Raw genomic sequence first — 21,423 nt, 5'->3', positions numbered from 1 at the left:
TTTGTACCTAACTAATAAATTCTTATTAAACAATGTATTTAATGCATCTATTTACATATTTTATGTATGCATATGCGTACATAGATATTTTTATAGAAGTATGTGCGTGTGTGTGTGTATATATATATATATATATATATATATATATATATATATATACGTGCATGAGTGTGTGTGTGTGTGTTTGGGAGAGAAAAAAGAGTATAGGAGACGCGATGCAAAAAGTAATGAAGAGGGAGAAAAAGTTGATAGCGAAAACGTCAGAAGAGAGAAAAAAGTAATAGTGAGAGATAAGAGAACGTAAAGGTATTGAAGATCACGAGAGAGAGAGAGAGAGAGAGAGAGAGAGAGAGAGAGAGAGAGAGACAGACAGACAGACAGACAGACAGACAGACAGACAGACAGACAGACAGACAGACAGATAGACAGACAGACAGAGAGTAAGAGAAAGAGAGCAATCGTATGTGTATGTGTGAGACAGATTGAGGAGGTAAGTATAACTGATAAGTAATGCGAAAAAGTGATGAAATGGAGTGGGAAAGATGTGTGAGGTAACAATGATGAGAAAAAGAAAAAGAAATGAGGGAGAAGAAGAGAGTGAGAGAGAAGGAAAGCTAGATAGACTACGAGAAAGAAAGGGAAAGAAAGTGATAAGGAAGATAAAATGAGATAAGTGAGGAAAGAGGAAGAGAAAGAATGGACGAGAAACTTGGAAAGTAAAAGAGAAAGAGAAGGAGCGAAACGAGAAAAGTAATAGCTAGGGAGAGGGAGGAAAAGAAAGGTAAAAGCAGAGCTGAAGCAAAGAGAAAAAGAAAAAGAAAAAAGAGTGAAAGAGCAACGAAAAGAGGAGAAAGAAATGGAGAAAACAATGAGAAAGATGAAAACTGGGTGCTAGAGAGAGAGGTGGGGGAGTATGAGAACTAAGGAAGGAGAAACTTTAGGGAGTGCGAGAGAGGAGTGAGAGGAATAAAAGAGAGAGAGAAACTAAATCTCGACGGAAAATCGCGACCATATATATATATGTATGTACACAGCGAATTCCAACGCAACGAATGAACACCAACATCAACTGTACAGTAACAGTATCCAGCAGCAGTAGTCGTAGTAGTAGCAGCTACTAGCAACTAACTTGTTGCGGTGGCGACGGATGGATGTAATTTAATAACTCTGTTCTCTATATGGGAATAGTATATTTATTAGCAAAAATGATAACCAGCATTACAAGCACGCAGCGTCCTTTCCACTCGTTGTTCTTCGCTCGATAATCTTCTTCTATTTTTTTTTCTTTTGCGTTTTTTTTTTTTTTTTAGTTCTGATCGAAAATTTTTACTAGAAGTTTTCGTTCGGTTTGCATTATTTGTTTTTGTTTGTTTGATCTTTTTTTGTGTGTGGTTTGTTTTGTTTATGCGTTTAGATTTAAATTTTGCTTTTTCCATGTGTATTTTTATCGAATAAAATTCGCACTGTGTGATTTAGATACTGTGCCAGCCTAAAGAAATATTGACAGGCAGAAGTAATAGAAGTGGACGCGGTAAAGATGGAGAGAGAGAGAGAGAGAGAGACAAACAGACAGACCAACAGACAGAGAAATGGTAAGTTTGTAGGCGACTGTGTAAAAGAGGAATTTTTAAAAAAATTGTTATTAAAATAAATACTGTTTCTTTCTTTTATTCTTTATCTTTTTACGTTTTTATTTTGTTTCAATCATGTGACTGCGGCCATGTTGGAGCATCGCCTTAAAAACATTTAAGTTGAACAGATCGACCCCAGTACTTTATTTGTTTTTAAGTTTGGTACTTAGTTTATCGGTCTCTTAGGCCGAACCTCTAATTTACGAGGACGTAAACAAACTAACACCGGTTGTCAATTAGTCGGAGACATGCGTGCACACACCCACACACACACACACACACACATATATTTTATCACTTTAATTTTTACGTTATTTACTCACGGACAACAGTAGCCAGTCATAACCAAGATACAGCAGGCATGAACAACATACCTAGGACATCTCAGTATATCTAGCGGGACATGCCCTTCTTTATGCATGTACCTGATGTGAAACAAACTGCATAGATTGATGCAACACAATTAGATGCACAAAATCCTATCCATAACGGACAGTTGTAGAATGAGTCGAAGCGATCGTCGTACTGAATAAAGACTAGTGCTAAATCTGTCTTCCACTTCCTTCATAAATTATTATTATTATTATTATTATTATTATTATTATATATATATATATATATGTGTGTGTGTGTGTGTGTGTGTGTGTGTGTGTGTGTGTGTGTGTGTGTGTGTGTGTGTGTGTGTGTAGGGTGAGCTTCCTCGCAGTTTCCGTCTATCAAATTTACCGCAAGGCATTACTTGGCCCGAAGCTTTTGTGGAAGATTCTTGCCTAAGATGCCGCGCGGTGGGACTGAACCCAAAACCATAAAATTGGTAATCTCAACTATTGCAAAACACACAGTGAATGAGGAAAGTTGTTTTCAGCGATATGCCCATTAGATAACTTAGAGCCACACACACACACATACACACACACACACACAACTGTACTTGCCATTCATAATTTACAAAAATATTATACATACATACACGCGCGCATACACGTGTGTGTGTATGAGTGTGAAGCGCGTGACCTAGTGGTTAATGTGTTGCACTCACTACCGCGAGATAGCGGTTTCGACTCCGAGATTGGCTGTACATTCTGTTCTTGAGCATAACACTTCGTTTCGTGTTGCAGCCGTCCACTCGATTGTGAATGGGTAATCCTGCAACGGACTGACATTCTATTCAACATTCGAATGCTAAAACAATGCGAGTCATACTGTGACCAACAGTGTATAAAAACATCCGGGCGATACCGTGATATATCTATCTATCTAGATCGTCCCTCAGGACGCCCCAAGTCTGTTTCCACACGTTTTCTGTACGCATCTCGATCTTCCATAATGGTCTTCAACTCCTGCACCCCTTCCATACCAGTATCCTCCAGCAAGTTATCGATATAGGTCGTCTTCCTCCTTCTTCTCCTGGTTCTTCCTTCCGTTGGTTGCCAGAGCACTATCTTGTTAGCGATTTCATCGGTACGTCTGATGCAGTGTCCACCTAACCTCATCCTTCTCTACTTTATCTTCAATGTTACTTTTGGTAGTCCCTGGTATAAGTCGGCGTTTGTTGTATGACACTTCCAGGAGACACTGAGTGCCATTCTAAGCATCTTCATATAACAACCGTCCAACTGCTTCTTCGATACTTTAGTGAGCGTCCATGTTTCAGCCCTGTATAGAACAGACTCCACTGTTGTCAAAAACAACCCCACTTTCAATTTCCTTGCTAACTTTAAACTCCATACCTTTCTCAATTTATGGCATGCGCTCCAGGTAAGAGCTTTCCTTGCTACGGTATCTTTTTCAGTTCTTTGTGTCCACTGCACCGAGGTATTTGAAATTTTCAGCTACCTTGAGTGACTTACCGTCTCTCACTTTCACTGACACAGGCATTTCGTGGTTGAATACTTGAAGCTCTGTTTTCCTTGCGTTACAGTACAATCCTACCTTCCCCGATTCCTGCTCTAATCTGCTCAGCACCTCCTGTTAGTAATGTCAAGTCATCAGCATAGTCTAAGTCAGTTACTGTTACTGCATGATGCCGTCTACTTCCTTGCCTATACAGTTTGAATCCCAGTTCTTCTTCCTTGCCCTAGTACGTCGAAACGCCGGTGTTAAAACGTAGGTAGCTGATGAAGTAGAATGTTCTCTATGTGGCTCGTGTGTTCTCGTCTACGTTTGTTTGCAATGTCCTGTACCCAGATATGCACCTATACATACAGGTGGATGTCGGTATGCACATACCTGTACGTATATATGCATATACTCATTTACTATTTGTTTATATATATATATATATATATATATATATATATATATATATATATATATATATATGGCGATAAACATTGCTTCTCAGTATAGTTAGAGATTTTCTAGCTAGCTAATTTGCTTGTTGCAAGATCAGTGATTGGGTGTCATTAAATTTCTATATATTGCGTGCTGGAGCGAACTGCTCTCTAGAGGATGATTATCCACTATTGAGGATGAGCTCAGATAGCTCAAAACTGTACAGTCTGGTGGTACCGTCGCTGGGAGTGGGTAGGAGTTCGCTCCCCTGCTTGTAATATATATTGGGAGCAGAATGCATCGAATAACCAGCTGGAGGAGGCGTCCTCTTGTGGTTAAAATGGTAACATCGTAATGGTAGCAATGTTTATTGCCATGTTGAAGTGGTGATAAACATTACTTCTCAGTATATGTAGTTACTGCTTTCATCTCTTGTAGAGATTTTGTAACCAGATATTTTACTTGTTTCATATATATATACACTCGCGCGCGTTTGTGTGTGTGTGTGTGTGTGTGTGTGTGTGTGAGTGTGAGTGTAATTAGTATAGAGTAGTTTGGGGTGGAGCATTGTGTACTGTTAAATAATATAAACATTTGCCATGCTCAAAACAATGCAAAATCTAGTACAAAAGGGAAAACAAAGCAACAGCTGAAGTTTTACTTCGTATTTCTTCAATATATCGGTGTTGGGGCGCCGTCCCCTCCTTAAATGTAAGATAAGATTTCAGTCGTTGTTTTGTTTCCGCTTTTGCATTTCAATTTTTCATAGTAAAGTCCCTACAACTACTGGTAAATGCCATGGTTGACACTCTCTAATCGTTGGTGGTTTTGTGATGCAGTTCACCGTAGCCACAACTTGTCTGGTCTTGGCTTCAACTCTACAAACTAACAAAACATTTGTGTATCAGATAAAGACTCGGCTGCTTATAACAGTGAACTTTACGAATTATACGTCAATCCATTGAGAGAGACACTACACTTTCATTGCACCCGATAGAAACAGCAACCAAATTTTTTAAAAGTTATATCTTAAAAGTAAAGAACCCCCCTTCAGTCATGAATGACCATGAGATTGCACCTAGAAAGTTATCTTTGAGAAGTCCGGGCAAGATTGCTTATGGAAGACCAGCAGTTGCCCATGCATACCAGCTTCCGCTCTCCACGCCACCGATGTTTTCCAAAGGAAAGGCAAAGGCCGATAGAGCTTGGAACTAGTGACACCGCAAACTCATTTCTACAGCTGAGTGAACTGGAGTAACGTGAAATAAAGTGTCTTGCTCAAGAGTACAACACACAGTCCGGTCTGGGAATCGAACTCACTACTTTATGATTGTGAGCCCGGTGCCCTAACCACTGAACCAAATGCCTTCACACCCGCTGTCTTAAAACATAAGCAAATAAATAAGAGACGTTGAATAACATTGTTCTAGATTCTGTGAGGCTGAAATAGCTGGAATGACTTTGATGAAGTCTCCTGAATCAAAGATGATCTTACAATATAGTACAAATACTTTGCAATATTTTTCCGACTGTTTACATTCTAGGTTCAAATCTTGTCGAGGTCAACTTTGCCGTTCATCCCTCTGAGATTGATAAAATAAGGTACCAGTCAAGTACTGAAATTGATGAAATCGTCTTACCCTCCTGCCTCCTCTCAAAATTGCTGGCCTTGTGCCTATATCAGAAACCATTTTGTAGCACAGATATCGTTAATGAAATGACAGAATCGTTAGAGCATCGAACAAAATATCTTGCTGTATTATACCTACTCATTTTTATAGTTCAAATCTAGCCGAGGTTAACTTTATCTTTCATCCGACTGGAATCGATGAAATAAAACACCATTCGAATACTGGAGTCGATTTAATTGATCAACCCATAACCTCCACCAAAAACAAAAATTCAGCCCTCGTAACTATATCAGAAACTGAAAAATAGTACAGAAAGTTGATAAGGGATCAAGTTAAACAACTTTCTATAAAGTATAGGTCGTTGACTAAGCCTGCAATAGTTGTGTTTTGGCTATTACCATTGGACAGCGTCAGGAACGCGTGTACGAACTGTTGACATCCAGAGGGAACGATAACACGACACCTTATTATTTTTATCATCTGCCACCGTCGCATATCGAGAGATACACAAATTATTTTTAAAGTAGTTACAAGGTCAAAACATAGTCGATTAAATTAATCTCACTGACATTTATTTCATCAACCTCGGGCAATGAGAAGGAGAGGGTAGCTTCGTAGTCCAACGACCTTCTACAAATAATTTCTTCAGATCACATCCTACCGTACTGTATAAGGCCAGGATGCATCAGATAATGTATTCCTTTTATTTACAGCTGGAATGTCTTAAACCATAGGCCTGCTTGACTTGGGGCTAAACCATAATAACAATAACAATCTCAGAAGGTTGAAAGTCAATTTTCACCTCTGAGCAATTTGAATTCAGAACGTAATGTCATTAAATAATGAGACATTTTGTTATTCGCAGCGTATTTTTGGTCATAATAAATATGTGCATGGAAATAAATAGCTGAAAAGAAAAGCTAAGGAAATTTGAGATATGACTCTGATAAATGCACTTTCGCTGTTCCAGCCTAGAAACCTACAAAACGGATTTGGAAAGTGATTTCGTCTTCAAATGTCACGTTTATCATTTTTACCATCCATTATCCAAATCTTTCCTAAAGACATGCATCTCTCTCTCTCTCTTTCTTTCTCTCTTCATTTTCTTCAAGCAATACTTAAAGAATGAAATGGAAGTTTCATTACAAAGAAAACTCGAACGCAGCACTTGAAAGGTTAACCTTAATTCTTTTGCTTTAGTTACTGACAAAGCTTTTATGTAGTCGTTTGATCTATTAGAAAGAGCAGTTAAAGATTCCTCAAAATTATAGCCGACGGAAGGAACGCACTGGATAACATAATCCAAGACGCACTATCTGGAATAAAACCGGAATGGTTACAAGCGGAATGCACTTGATAACAAAAAGCTATGAGTATCAATTGTCCATCTTTGGTCTATCCTTTACAGCCGATCTGGTAGTTTGCTTTAAGGTAGAGCATAAACAATTTGATTAGAATCTCGGTCTAGTGGGAATATTATTGGAAAAAAACTGGACACCTCCACAGTAAGACCTTGAGCGAATCATATCATAGCGAATCATATCATAGCGAATCATATCAGAGCAAATCATTTTATAGGATATGAGGTGATTAGACCAGTTGACCTGACTCATAACAGTCACCGAGAAATTGACTTTATCGAGTTCAATTCTGCACATGAAGTTATGTAATGATCAGTCTCAAAGAGTGCAACAAGAAATCTACTATGATGTTCCTCTCTGTAAACCAAGAATCCAGTACTGACACCTTACTGTTCACTCAGCCTTCTAGTACCTAGTGTTCTTTATCTTTTATTTTTTACTTGTCTCAGTCATTAGACTGCAGCCATGCTGGGGCACCGCCCTGAAGAATTTTAGCTGAATGAATCGACCCCAGTACTTTTTTTAAGCCTGGTATTTATCCTATCGATATTTTTTGCCGAACCGCTAAGTTACGGGGACGTTAACACACCAACACCAGTTGTCGGCCGATGGCGGGAGGACAAACACGGACACAAAGACACACACACATTGATATATATGTATATATATATATATATATATATATATATATATATATATATATATATACATATGCTTACATACGACGGGCTTCTTTTAGTTTTCGTCTTTCAAATCCACTCACAAGACTTTGGTCGACCTGAGGCTATAGTAGAGGACACTTGCACAAGGTGCCACGCAGTGGGACTGAACCCGGAACCATGTGGTTGGGAAGCAAATGCCTTACCACATAGCAACACCTGCACATTTTTGTCATAGGTTTTCTCTTTCAAACATGGCACATCATCAAAGTTAGCTTTAAATCATCAATAATTTTCATGTACTATCACACACAAAGCTTATTAAATGCCTGATGGGTTGCATAAATCGTCTTATTGATTTATTGTTATGCCATGCCTCTATTACAAAACGAAACAGGATATTCCTGAACCTCGGCTCTGAGTAGATGACACGGTCCAGAATCTTTCTCTGCACTTCTACTTTATCTCTGCTGTTGTTTACAAAAGCTACTAAATCCTTGCCACCACCACCAATCTACTATATCGTGACATTCCTATTAAATATATATGATGCCTACATAATTTGTTACTGAAGACTCTCACACTACCTATCACTTATCACTACTCCTATCTGTTAGGTAAGTATGAAACCTGATCCCTTGAAATATTCTGTACCGGTGACGAAACTTTGAGTTATCAAAAGATTATCAGGAGATAAGCGTTTAAACTAGGTAGAACACTGTTCTACCTAGTTTAAACGAATGAATTTATCATGTGTATCAGCAATGACAGAATATAAGGACATTATTTCCCAATCTAATTAACAATCTTTCTAAATTCGACCTTCCCAAGCCAATACAGATGATTAACGCTCTTGCTTCTTCTTGTTCTACGCTTTTACTTCTTTCAGTCATTGGACAGCGGTTATTCTGGGACACTGAAAGGTGGCGAGCTGGCAGAAACGTTAGCACGCCGGGCGAAACGCTTAGCGGTATTTCGTCTGTCTTTACGTTGCGAGTTCAAATTCCGCCGAGATCGACTTTGCCTTTCATCCTTTCGGGGTCGATAACTTAAGTATCAGCTGCGTACTAGGGTCAATCTGATCGACTGGCCCCCTCCCAAAAAATTTCGGGCCTTGTGCCTAGAGTAGAAGAGATTCTGGGACACTGACTTGAAGTGCTTAACTGATCGAATCGACCACAGTACATATTGTTTCAATTATGGTACGAATTTTGCCGGACCGCTAAGTTAGAACGACAGGCACATACAAGCAAACGTGTATGTGTGTGTGTGCGTATGTGTGTGTGTGTGCGTGTGTGGTGAATCCACGGTGGCTTAGTGTTTTGAGTGCTGGTTTCGCTATTATAAGATTGTGAATTTCAATTCTCGTATCGGATAGCGCGATATGTTCTTAAGCAAGACATTTCATTTCACATTGTTTCAGTCAAATCAGTTGAATGTATATCCCAGCTGATTGCTCACGCAGTCCTCCCTCCCTCCGGTTATCATATTCTCGATTGTCTGCTGAATAAACGGTGTATGCAAGCGTGTATATACAGGTTTGGTATCAAAAACAATTGATCGAAAACAGTTCCTCTAAAAAATGCAATTGATGAAAGTAACTGTCACTCGAATCAAGAATTCATCAAACTGTAATCAAATTTTCAAAATACGGGAAACTGTTATTTTGTACCAATTTATTATTTTTTTAAATATTTACTTAATATTTTTTAAATACATAATGGGAAACTGCATAAGTATATTTATATTTAGACTACAAATACTGGTTTTTAGACAGCATACTTGTCTGACAGATAACTGCTCCGTTCTTTAAATTCAATAAAACAAATTATACTAATACACAGCGAGGATATAATCTTATTTTAATATTTGCTACATATTTCGATCAGTTGAAAATTCGATAAACAGCGATTTCGATTAAGCATTTTTCGGTCAGTTGTTTTTGATAAATTGTATTTCGATTACTTATTTTCTATCAACATTCTGCATACCATATGCCAGATAATAATTGTTTCTAATATAAGCAGAAGGACTGAAATTTGGGGGAAGAGAGTCGGTCGATTAAATCGACTCTAGTATTTGACTGCTGTTTTATATTATTGACCCCGGAGGAATGAAAGATGAAGTTAATCCCAGCGAGACTTAAAATCAGAACGTAAAAAACCGCACCACACTCTGATAATTCTGACAATCCACAGCCCTTATCCGATATGTAATTTCTTTTAAATAAACTGCCTGGTCCAGGCGCAGTCTACTTAACTGTAAATAGATACCACATTTCACTGTTGCAAGTAACATTCCGTCGTACATCGTCAAAATAATCCTCCTTTTCATCATCCAGAGCAGTGTAAAAATTGGCTATTGTTTTGTTATGTATAACTGGCAACCCTGTGTTCAAATTCGTTCCGTGAATATAGCTTGTAATAGAATGGGTTCCGTCAAGCTGACTCATTCTAGATCATTAGATGAATATGAAGTTTTCGGCAGTTCTGCTTCAAACTAACATTTTATAGAACTCATTGCCATCACCATTATATGCATATATGTTCACTCACTTCGGGAGAAGATGAAACCATGTAGTTAAGATATTTCATATACTTCACCACGCCAATAATATTGTGTTTCGTACTTGAAAATTCCGCTCACCTAGCTACTATCCAGTTATTATTCTGTATGATCACTAGTGCGTGGATGGTGCGAGAAAATATGGTATGCGTATTCTAGAGAATGCTAAATGTGCATTTTATTGGTACCAAAAATAAATCCAAGTAGATATATTCGCTGTCATTGCAATTTTAATCAAGATTATATGGCCCAATATAACATAATGCCGTATGACATCATATAATATCTGTGGTGTGATATTACTCTAGTCTAGAATAGATATCTCTGGTGTACTTTTATCTAATCTGGTTGTACGGTAGTGTATTATAAGTATCATTATTATCAGTATTGATGCTAATTATGTTGAATGTAGTGGAAGGGGTTAGGCATGATATAGGCCCGGATTAAATGACTTACAACAATTACGTAAGTCCTTCTAAGATTGTTCAAATTTCGTCAGAGTTGTCTTCCCTTTTCCCGTTTCAGAAGTCGTTTAAACAAGCACCAGTTATAAATCTACTAATGCAATAAATTATCAAAATCGGTGACCCTTTTCCTTTTTTATTTCTTCTTTTTTTAACCTGTTCACCATCTTTTCTTTCAGTCGTTGGACAGCAGCCTTGCAGAGTTTAGTCGAACAAATTGACTCGAGTATTTAGTTTTTTTGTTTTTAAGTATGGTACTTATTGTATCAGGCTCTTTTGCTAGGTAGACGTAAGCAAACCAACACTGGTTGTCAAGCGGTGAGGAGACAAATGCACACACACACACACACGTGTGTGTGTATACAACGTGCCTCCACACCGTTTCCGCCTACCAAATTTACTCACAGGGAATTCTTCGGCCCAGAGAACTACAGTAGAGGACACTTTCTCAATGTACCGCGCAATGGAACTGAACCTGAGACCAGGTAGCCGCAAAACGAACTTCTTAATCACACAACCGTATTTACATCCAATTTTTGAAAAATAATTAAGTACAGTGAAGTGAGTAGAAGGGCAAAAATCCGTAGAACACCGCCAGATTAAAATTCTATACAATATTTGTTTTCCTGATTTCTGAGTTCAAATCCAGTATGAATCGGCTTTACATTCTACCGAAAGTGGTAAAGGCATGATTGCTCCTCTTCCCTACAAAAGTGTAGTCAACCTCAAACAAAATATTTTTAATAAGGTGAAATGATGGCAAAAATGCCTTGCCATATACTTAATTTTTAATCTCTTCTATATATTTGTTTCAATTCCACTGAGCTTTCCTTATGAGGTCAATAAAATAACCACTTGTTACTATATCGCTTTAACATGTCAGACTTGGTTGAGTGTACCTATAATCAAAGCATTTCAACCAAGGCCATAACACCGTTTTTTATATATCTAGTACTAAACAAGCCAATGTGGCTTTGTCTTTTTAAAAGAGTATAAGTGTGATTTGAGGAATATAGCTGCTGTTTTGAGCAGCCACGTACAGATTGACTCGTTAACTCAGAAAATAATCAATTATTATTCTATGAAGTAGATTAACTCGACCCTATCTCTCTTCTTCAAACCAGTGGCTTGATCAAAGATATTTTGGAGAGAAATAAGGAAATAGTTATTATTATCATTATTAAGACAGCAAGCTGGCAGAATCGTCGGTGCATTAGAGAAAATGCATAGCAGCATTTCTTCCTACTCTTTACGTTCAGAGTTCAAATACTGCCGAGATCAAGTTGCCTTTTCTTATTTCGGAGTCGATAAAATGAGTACCGGTAGAGCAGTGGAATTGATGTAACCGACTGCTCTGATCCCTTCAAATTATTGGCTTTGAGACAAAATTAGAAACAAAAATATGTGAACATCGACCAAATATATGACTATAAGTTTATTTTATTGATTTCGGAGGGGTGAAAGGCAAAGCTGACTTCAACAGAATTTGAGCTCTGAACGTTGAGGATCATTACTCTGATAGAACTCTTTTTTGTTTAGATTTCCAGTGGTACAATATCTGTAAAAATAACCTAATCACAGCACTTTCTAATAAATAAATATAATAATAATAGCGATTATACACCGATATGTATACATTTCGGTAATACATATATATATATATACAGGAGTGGCTGTGTGGTAAGTAGCTTGCTTACCAACCACATGGTCCCGGGTTTAGTCCCACTGCGTGGCATCTTGGGCAAGTGCCTTCTACTATAGCCTCGGGCCGACCAATGCCTTGTGAGTGGATTTGGTAGACGGAAACTGAAAGAAGCTTGTCGTATATATGTATATATATATGTATGTGTGTATGTGTTTGTATGTCTGTGTTTGTCCCCCCAACATCGCTTGACAACCGATGCTGGTGTGTTTATGTCCCCGTAACTTAGCGGTTCGGCAAAAGAGACCGAAAGAATAAGTACTAGGCTTCCAAAGAATAAGTCCTGAGGTCGATTTGCTCGACTAAAGGCGGTGCTCCAGCATGGCCACAGTCAAAAGACTGGAATAAGTAAAAGAGTAAAAGAGTATATGTATAACCGAAACAAACATCCCTTTCTATTACCCTCCCTAGCTAAGTTCAAACTTACCCTGCCTCTAAATCGCAGCTACTTTGCCGAAGTAATGAAACAAATTAGCCTGTTAGTTCAGCGACCTACTTTGAAGATGTGTAATTATACGTGTGTGTGTGAGAGAGAGAGAGAGAGAGGAGGATTATACATCAGCAATTTTGTTCAATAAAGACCTGACACATTCTCTCTCACTCTGACTGAGAATAGTAATTAAAGCTATATTGAACAACAAAGTTCCTGATACACAAGCAACTGAGTTTCCATGACTGAAATATCTTTTACCATAGTTATGTTTAAGTACGAGTAATCTGACAATACACAACATTCACAAAGTTTACTTTGAGCCAGAGAGAGAAGACCACTGCACAAGCACTTAACTTACAAGACATAACAGCAAACAATTCGGTAAAAATCTTAGGGAAAGAAACATAGGAAGAAACATGCATAGACCAACACCAGTTTCCTTGGAGTCTGATCTTGTATGTGTGTGTGTGTGTGTGTGTGTGTGCATCTATACGCATGTGTATGTATATATATATATATATATATATATATGAATGTATATACACATAAAAGCATATATATATATACATATATATACATGTGTATATATGTACACACACAAATACACATATATACACACATACATATATAATTTCGCTTAGCCATAGCAAGACTAAAAATTAGTTGTTAGACCTCAATATACTTATACTTTAGAGAAAAACACGATGAGAGAACATAGTATAATATCAATTAATGAATAACAGAAGAACAAGAGTTACGTAATCACTTTCATTAGTTTACAGCTGTTTCTGGTACAAGAATCAATGTCCTCAAGGCTGAATACTTGTGCAACATCATATATCTTCCTCGGAGCCATTAAAATGAAATGTACATTTATTTTGAAAGCAGTTAAATATACATATGCGTGTAGGTAGGTAGGTAGATGTCCCCGCAGGATAGCATTTCTTTTGGTATGTAAAAGAAATCATTTGGTCTTGTGCAGTTTTGTAGAGCAATGGGTAATGTGAAAATATATTACGATAACGTGATGCTTTGTGTGAGTTAATATGATATTCTCATAAGTAGAGTTGTGATGCTACTCCTTAACATTTAAATATAAGGTAACAACATATAGTTTGGCATCATATGATCTACTCTAGTGGTATGTTATGTTATGTTATTTCGCAATGCTAAATATATATTTAGCTGAGATTTACACACACGTGCTGTGTGTCATTTAAATTTTACGGTTACTGAGACGTTTTGACATAGTACAAATGAATACATGTTGTACTGTTGTGCTCTGCTATTTTGTAATGTAGTATGCTATGGCATTGTTTTGTGTTGCGTGGTAAAATGTGATACAGTGATTAATAAATAGCATATACGTAAGTAGTGTTTGTCTAAGAAGACTAAACCCCCGAAACCAACGACGTCGTTTCGAGTTTAGTTCTACTACATATCGCCTTGAGCAAGTATCTTCTACATATCTTCTATTCTTATCCCTGACCGACCGAATGCCCTGTGAGTGAATTTGGCGGACGGAAATTATGCGCAAGCCCATCGTATAAGGTGTCTAGTGTTGAAAGACCCGAAATGCCCTGGGACCCCAGAAACATCACTGACGATGCATCCCAGAGCATCCGCGAGATGTACCTTAAAACATGCAAATATATGTGTGTGTGTGTGTGTGTGTGTGTGTGTGTGTGTGTGTGTGTGTAGCTTTTTTATTAGAGCTACAAAAACATCACAAAAACTGTTACTCAGAATTTCACGTCTCCGTCCGTCGGACAGTTGTGATCAAGACTGAGTAACAATTTTTGCGATGTTTTTGTAACTTTAATAAAAAAAAAAAGCATATTACTCTTCCCTCGGTATTCGAGTACTATTTTTCCCACCTTCTTTTGCATTTATGTGCTTACTCGTATATATATGTGTGTGTTTGTGTGTATGCGTGTGCCTGTCTTTCTGATTGCTTTTGTTACGCTCCCAGACGTTTGACAACCGGTACTGGTTCGTTTATGTAACTTAGCGGTTCAGTAAAAGAGACCGGATAGAATAAGTACCAGACTTTTAAAAAAGAAACAGAAGAAAAGTACAGGGGCCGATTTGTTCGATTAAAACCTTTCAAGACGTTGCCCCAGCATGGCCGCGGTCCAATAACTAAAACAAGTAAAAATAAATAAAAGACTTAAAAATATACCGACATGGTATACAATGTAGAAGAGCATTGTTTGTTAGGGTCTTTTATAATGTTCTTCGTTAAGTAGTTTAGGACATTGTTAATAAAACAAGTAAAAGGATTAGATAATAAAGGACTACTCTAGATAATAAGTTGCAACTATTAGCCATGCTCACCCGGCCACCACTACCACCTTATCATTGAGTAGCTTCAGCGGAGTATACTTTATTGCAATGTTGCAATCATGCAGGTCACATCTCCAGTCGGGATATACCATCCCCTCCTTTGTTCTCTCTTAGCCCCGGAGATCTTGAAAAAAGTATCACGCACACTGCCCTTTCTCTTTAAACTACACGAAAAATTATATACTGTTCTGGATAGTGTATCACGTAATACAACACTAAGTAAAAGTGATCAGTTAATTAAACAAGGGGCTGTTTACATGGGCACTCAGTGTGCTTAAAATAGCAGCCAAATCTCTGTGAAATTACGTCCAGCCATCTTAAACAAAAATAAACATGGATAATATGGTCATTAGATATATTAAATCTGATGAAAGATGGGATGGACACAGTAGGAAGCTGGAGGCATTTGACTATAGGTTTTGATGATCAAAATTGATAAGGGTTGAATAGAAACAACAGCTGACCAGTTTATCGATATCGCATGGAACATGCTTATATATATATATATGTAACATATATAACATGTCCATAACTTATTTTTGCAATTTGAAAAAATTCTTATAATTTATTGGAAAACATAAGCAAACAAATAACGTTTTATAAGAAACAGGAGAACGTGTACTCCATTGGTTGCATGCAACCTGCTGAGTTAACCTTTTTTCCTGATTTTTCTTTTTTCTTTCAGATTGTAAAAGTAATTTATAGACAGCCTGTGAGTGTGTATACACATACACACACAACTATAAATTTATGCGTATACAACATATTTACCGATAGATAGATATAAACTCGTATAATCGTATATGCATGCAGATAGAAATATATGCGCATACATATATAAAATTACACGCACACAGACACCAGACACAGACTCTGTGTTTGTATGTGTGTGGGATGATATTCTAAAGATAGTATTTGACTTGACATCAATATGGCATCCGGTCGGCGGGCCTGGTCTGTTTGCCACACTTACAGACGATCAGATAAAATTATTTAAGTTGAACAATGCCAGCCAACAACACACAGCTGGTCTGTAATGTTGTTAGTAAACAAAGCTACGTATGGAATAAAAACTCTCTCTCACTCAACTCTTTTTTAAAACATCCCTGATTTTGGCATGTATGGCTATCAGAAACGATAGATATATTAGTACCAAGATATGCTTGTAGGTAAGAAAGATAGGTAGGTAGGAAGGTAGGTAGTTAGCTAGCTACGTAGCTAGGTTGGTAGGTCATTATTTTATTTTATTTATTTTCTTTTTTCTTTTTGGTTTTCTTTTCCTTAGTTGGTTCCAACCCTTGTGGAACAAATTCTGTCCTGGAAAACCGCCATGTTTCAGAAATATTCGTAGGAAAATACGCAAATAGATAGAGAGAGGGAGAAAGAGAGACACACAGATGCAGACAGATTTCATTGATTTAATATGTATACACGTGTAACACTAGATATAGACATGAACATACATAGATACGTGTGTGTGTGTGTGTGTGTGCATTTGTGCATATACATACATAAGTATGCATACATATATGTCTATATAATATACGCGCGTATATTTATAAATATGCATATATAAATACGCATATATTTATATAAGCATGCATGTATATATATATATATATATATATATATATATATGCATGCATGTATATATACATATATATGCATGCATGTATATATACATATATATGCATGCATGTATATATACATATATATGCATGCATATATATATATATCTACAAACATGCATATATACTTTTCCATATATACATATATATATATATATATATATATATATATATATAATGATAATGATGTATGCACTATTACACAAACACAGGTGTGTGTGTATATATATATAGCCGTTTTAACGATGCGTCCTGCCCAGCTCTTCGAAACGCCGGTGTTAAAACGGGGGTAGCTGATGAAGTAGAATGTTCTCTATGTGGCTTGTGTGTTTTCTCGTCTACGTTTTGTTTGCAATGTCCTGTACCCAGATATGCACCTATACATACAGGTGGATGTCGGTACGCACATACCTGTACGTATATATGCCTATACTCATTTACTATTTGTTTATATATATATATATATATATATATATATATATATATATATATATATAGTACTGTACGATACGTCTGTTTGTGCATTTGTGTTTATATGTGTGAATATATACGCATATTTACTTGTTATATAGAAGTATATTGCATGTGTATACTCATTATCATGTGTGTGTGTGTGTGTAACGAAACAATAGCGAAATATCAACATACCTTGAGAACTTGCAATGGGTTGGTACCACCTCCTTGTAGCCTGAAGCCCCATGGTGCTCCGCCGTCAAGGGTGACGGTTAAAATCCCAGAACTGATCATGATCCTGTCAAGTTCCAAAAATCTAGTAGCCAAAGAGTACTTGGATTCTCTATCTTCGAATAGATTGAACTGTTCCGATAAATCCCTCTTTTCCTCTTGGCGCTGTCAAGTTATCAAAACTATAATTGTTTCCTGAGGAACAAAATATGGTTTTAATCTAAACTCAATTCGCTTGTTTCCTTTTCAAATATTTATTGTTATTATTATTGTAAATGCAACTAATTAGTCATGTTAAATTGCAAGAAATTTATTGATTAATTATTTGCTAATTAATTACATATTAAAATTTTCTAAGAAGTTTCTTCTGTCTTGTTATTTTTTTTTCAATACACCCCCCCAAAAGGAACAAATTGGAGAAACTTTGTTAATCGAATAATAAAGTGTGCTATATATATTTAGGGGGTTATTGTGTTGTTCACAGTCGCCTTTTTTCTTCGTTTTTGGTATTTGCTAATTGTGTTTTGGGGTTGTTTTTCTTTACTTCTGTTACTAGATTTTTGGGGTGGGGATCGCGAAAAAATTGATATTAAAAAAAAAAGTTATCAGCTGAGGCCGGCTAATGGTGGTAAGAGTATGGCGTCGGCGGCTTGAAAGAGATCTTGTTCAAGAAGAAGAAGAAATATTCTAGGGGGTGGCAGTGTTGACTACCTTCCACGCAAAGTAACGTCATTCCATCTTGATGTTGGGTAGCAGGAATGGTTTTTCTGTGGCTGCTGCGCTTTCTCACTATCTGCTATGCTACCTACTCTGGGCTTTTTGCTTCTCTACAGGTAACAGAAACCTCGGTTCAGCACTGTAGAGTGGGGTGGTGGTGGTGGAGGGTAACGGCGTGCTAGTGCTGACTGCGGTGTTGGTAGTTGTGGGTGTTTGGTAGTGCCGATAAGGATGGCGGTGGCGTGGGTAGAGTGTACTGCAAGCGGTGGTGGCGGTAGTGGCGGTGATGGCTGAAGGCAGGGTGTAGTGCAAGTGCTGGTATTGCTGTCGATTGAGGGTGGTGGCGGTGGCGGTGGTGGTAGCAGAGAATGCTTAAGCAGAAGAAATCGTCAGCCAACTGCTAATAGAACTTTTTACTCCCTTTTGGAGGATAGGGTAGGGGTGGGTGAATGTGTGAAGCAGTGTTAGTAAAGAACGGTGATAAAGAAATAAAAGTTTTTTATGATGATAAGGTTGAAGACACTAAGTTCGAAGTAAGGTGGAGTCCTACAGGGAGAGATCTGGAGACGGCAGAGACAGCAGCAATACCAGCAGCAACGACAGCCACAATAGCGACAGCAGCAGCAGCGAGAGTAACTGTTATAAAATGGTAGTTCCACAGACGGAAAACACCAACCGGCTCTGTAAAAGAAATATGAAGAAAAAATGAAAATATACAGTCAGGGTAAAGAAATTTATTAGTATCGAAGTTTGGGTCTGTAACTTGCTAAAAGCAAAAACTAGGATAAGACTTTAAAACTGAGCAGAGCAGAAGCAGAGTCGAAAATTTCTCGAGTGTTTATTTACTTAAGATTAGCAAATCTGGAAATTTCATCAAAATTGAAATTATAGGAGTTGTTAGTGTAATTCTTATAGCATAATCTAATATTAAATGCATTCGCTTCACTTGCCAATTCTTCTGCTCTTTGGTGCCATGGTGCAGCGATAAATTTTGGGCGAATTACGATTTCATTCCAATTTCCAGTTGAGATTGCATAAAATTTTGTTTATGTCTTTAGGGGAAAAAACTGCATAATTTTATATCATTGCAGAACATTTTCTTTTAAGATTTAAGATAAGGCAAAGGTTTACGATGTAAGGAGTCAATATTACTTATACATTCTAGACAAATACTTTATTTGAAACTATACAACAACTACAACATTATTAGTACTGTTGGAAATATGGCAAGCTTGCAGAACTGTTATCTCGCCGGACAAAATGCTTAGCAGCATGTCATCCGTCTGAGCTCAAATTCCGCCGACTTAGCCTTTCATCCTTTCAAGATCGATAAAATAAGTACTAGTTAAGTACTGGAGATCGATATAATCGTCTTACCCCACCACCGAAATTTCTGGCCTTGCACCAAAATTTTAAGCCAACATTATTATTACTGTTGGAACGATAACGAGCAGGCAGAAACGTTAACTCGACGGACAAAATGCTTAACGACATTTCGTCCGTCTTTACGTCCTGAACTCAAATTCCGCCGAGGTTGATTTTTGCTTTTCATCCTTTCGGGGTCGATAGAATAAGCACCTATCAAGTACTGGGTTTGATGTAATCGAATCCACCCTCCCCTCAAAATCTGTTGGTCCTGTGCCACAAATTGAAACTATTATTGGTACTTTTGCAGGTTTTACAGACTGGTGGTAAGCTCCAAGCGAACCAAGGCAGAGACTCTGTTGTGATTTCCAACTGGCGTTTGAATCACTCACATCACATTAAGGCATACATGATACAACAACCCACTTTCTGACTTCTATCGTACATAAACTCAGGTTTAGCTGTGGTACAAGAAATTCGCTTCCCAGTAACGAGATTTCCAGTTTAATTCCACTACACAGTGCTTGGGCAAGTGTTTTCTGCTATAGCTACTGGTTGAACAATGCCTTGTGAAGAAAATTTCATCGATGGAAACTGTATGGAAGATTGACGTGTGGGGGTAGGGGAGAAAGCAATACTCGATGGCGAGAAATCGCCCATAAATTGGCGCGTCGAACAAAATATGCTATGTGATATTCGCTCCGCCTAAGTTTCACTCGTTCGAAACCTGTAACCAACTCTGTTGTTGTATAAAATAAAAACAAGAATATAAGCGACATGACGGAGCATAAACAAGTAGGAATTGAAATTGCGATGCAAACATAAAACATGTGGAGCTCAGTTGTGAGGTGCGATGTTTGAGAAAAAAGTGTTCCCTGATAGCGCATGATAACTTGGAGCTTAGAGTGGGTTGCTGTACGGGGTGGGGCTTAAGAGGTGACTGGACTGTGTGCCTTTCCTCGGAGTACTTTATATATTCTATCTTTTATCTGTTTCAGCCATGGGATTGCGGCCTTTCTGGGGCACCACCTTGAAGGATTTTTTTTTCTGTCGAATACATCGTCACCAGTACTTATGCTATTTTTAAAAAGCTAGTACTTATTCTATCAGTGTCTTTTGCCGAAGGCTTTGCTACGAGGAACGTAAATAAACCAACACCGGTTGTCAATCGGTTAGAAGCGTGACAATCAAGCGCGCGCGCGCACACACACACACATACACACACACATACACACACACACGTTTCAACACAGTTTCCCTCAACCAAATTCACTCACAAGACATCAGCCGGCCCGGGGTTTATACTGAGAAGACATTTCCCCCAGAGTGCCACGCAGTGGGACTGAACCCGAAACCATGTAGTTTGCACGTAAGGTTAATGAAGTGAAACTGCTTCAATCAGAAATTTGATACTCAGTCGTGGAACTAACTGAATAGGAGACTACCACTTTACATAGCTACTCACTACTCTCTGCTGACTAGGGGAAACACTACGTAGTTGTTTGATCTGCTAAGAATAATTCGAACCAAATCTCACTCAAATCACACACGTGATTATCTTTAACAAATGAAAGACGTATTAGATACACCACGACTGAAATTATATAGTCAGGGTGATCATGGCTCGTATATTTTATTGTTCATGACTGACCTAATTAACAAGTAGAAGTTGTTTTTGTATTGTTTTGTTTTTATCTTTTTTAGTCTGTTTTAATTACTTTTCAGACATGCCCGTTTGGTTAAGAAGCTCGTTTTGTGACCATGTGATTTCAGGTTCAGTTCCAATGCGCGGCACCCTCGGCTAGTGTCTTCTACTATAGCCCTGGCTGGCCAATGCGTTGTGAGTGAGTTTGGTTGACGGAAACTGTGTGGAAGCCCGTCGTATATACATATGCGTGCGTGTCTTTGTATTTATGTTTTCCCCCACCATCATCACCACCACTTGACATCTGATACTGGCACC

The 21,423-nt window shown here is 37.8% G+C and overlaps 1 protein-coding gene and 1 long non-coding RNA gene across 5 annotated transcripts in view; one reads left to right on the top strand and one right to left on the bottom strand.

The window, feature by feature from the left end:
* Positions 1 to 21,423, bottom strand: part of LOC106882558 (uncharacterized) — a 213,305-nt gene that overhangs the window by 177,492 nt on the left and 14,390 nt on the right. For all 4 annotated transcript variants that reach the window (XR_008264440.2, XR_016242235.1, XM_052968894.2 and 1 more), the window contains exon 2: positions 17,343 to 18,776. Coding sequence is in view for 2 of the 4 variants with exons in the window: in XM_052968894.2 (XP_052824854.1) it covers positions 17,343 to 17,441 (99 nt within the window). In the remaining 2 variants the exon portion in view is untranslated. The remainder of the gene's footprint in view (positions 1 to 17,342; positions 18,777 to 21,423) is intronic.
* LOC149135028 (uncharacterized) lies at positions 18,682 to 20,638 on the top strand. The gene is made up of 2 exons (XR_016242237.1): positions 18,682 to 18,819; positions 19,771 to 20,638. It is a non-coding gene; the product is annotated as an uncharacterized LOC149135028 (long non-coding RNA).

The sequence above is a fragment of the Octopus bimaculoides genome, chromosome 6 (assembly GCF_046866305.1).
Source record: "Octopus bimaculoides isolate indiv1 chromosome 6, ASM4686630v1, whole genome shotgun sequence".
Taxonomy (NCBI): Eukaryota; Metazoa; Mollusca; class Cephalopoda; order Octopoda; family Octopodidae; genus Octopus; species Octopus bimaculoides.
The sequence above is the reverse complement of the archived record's forward strand: the minus strand, read 5'-3'. Positions and strand labels throughout refer to the sequence as shown.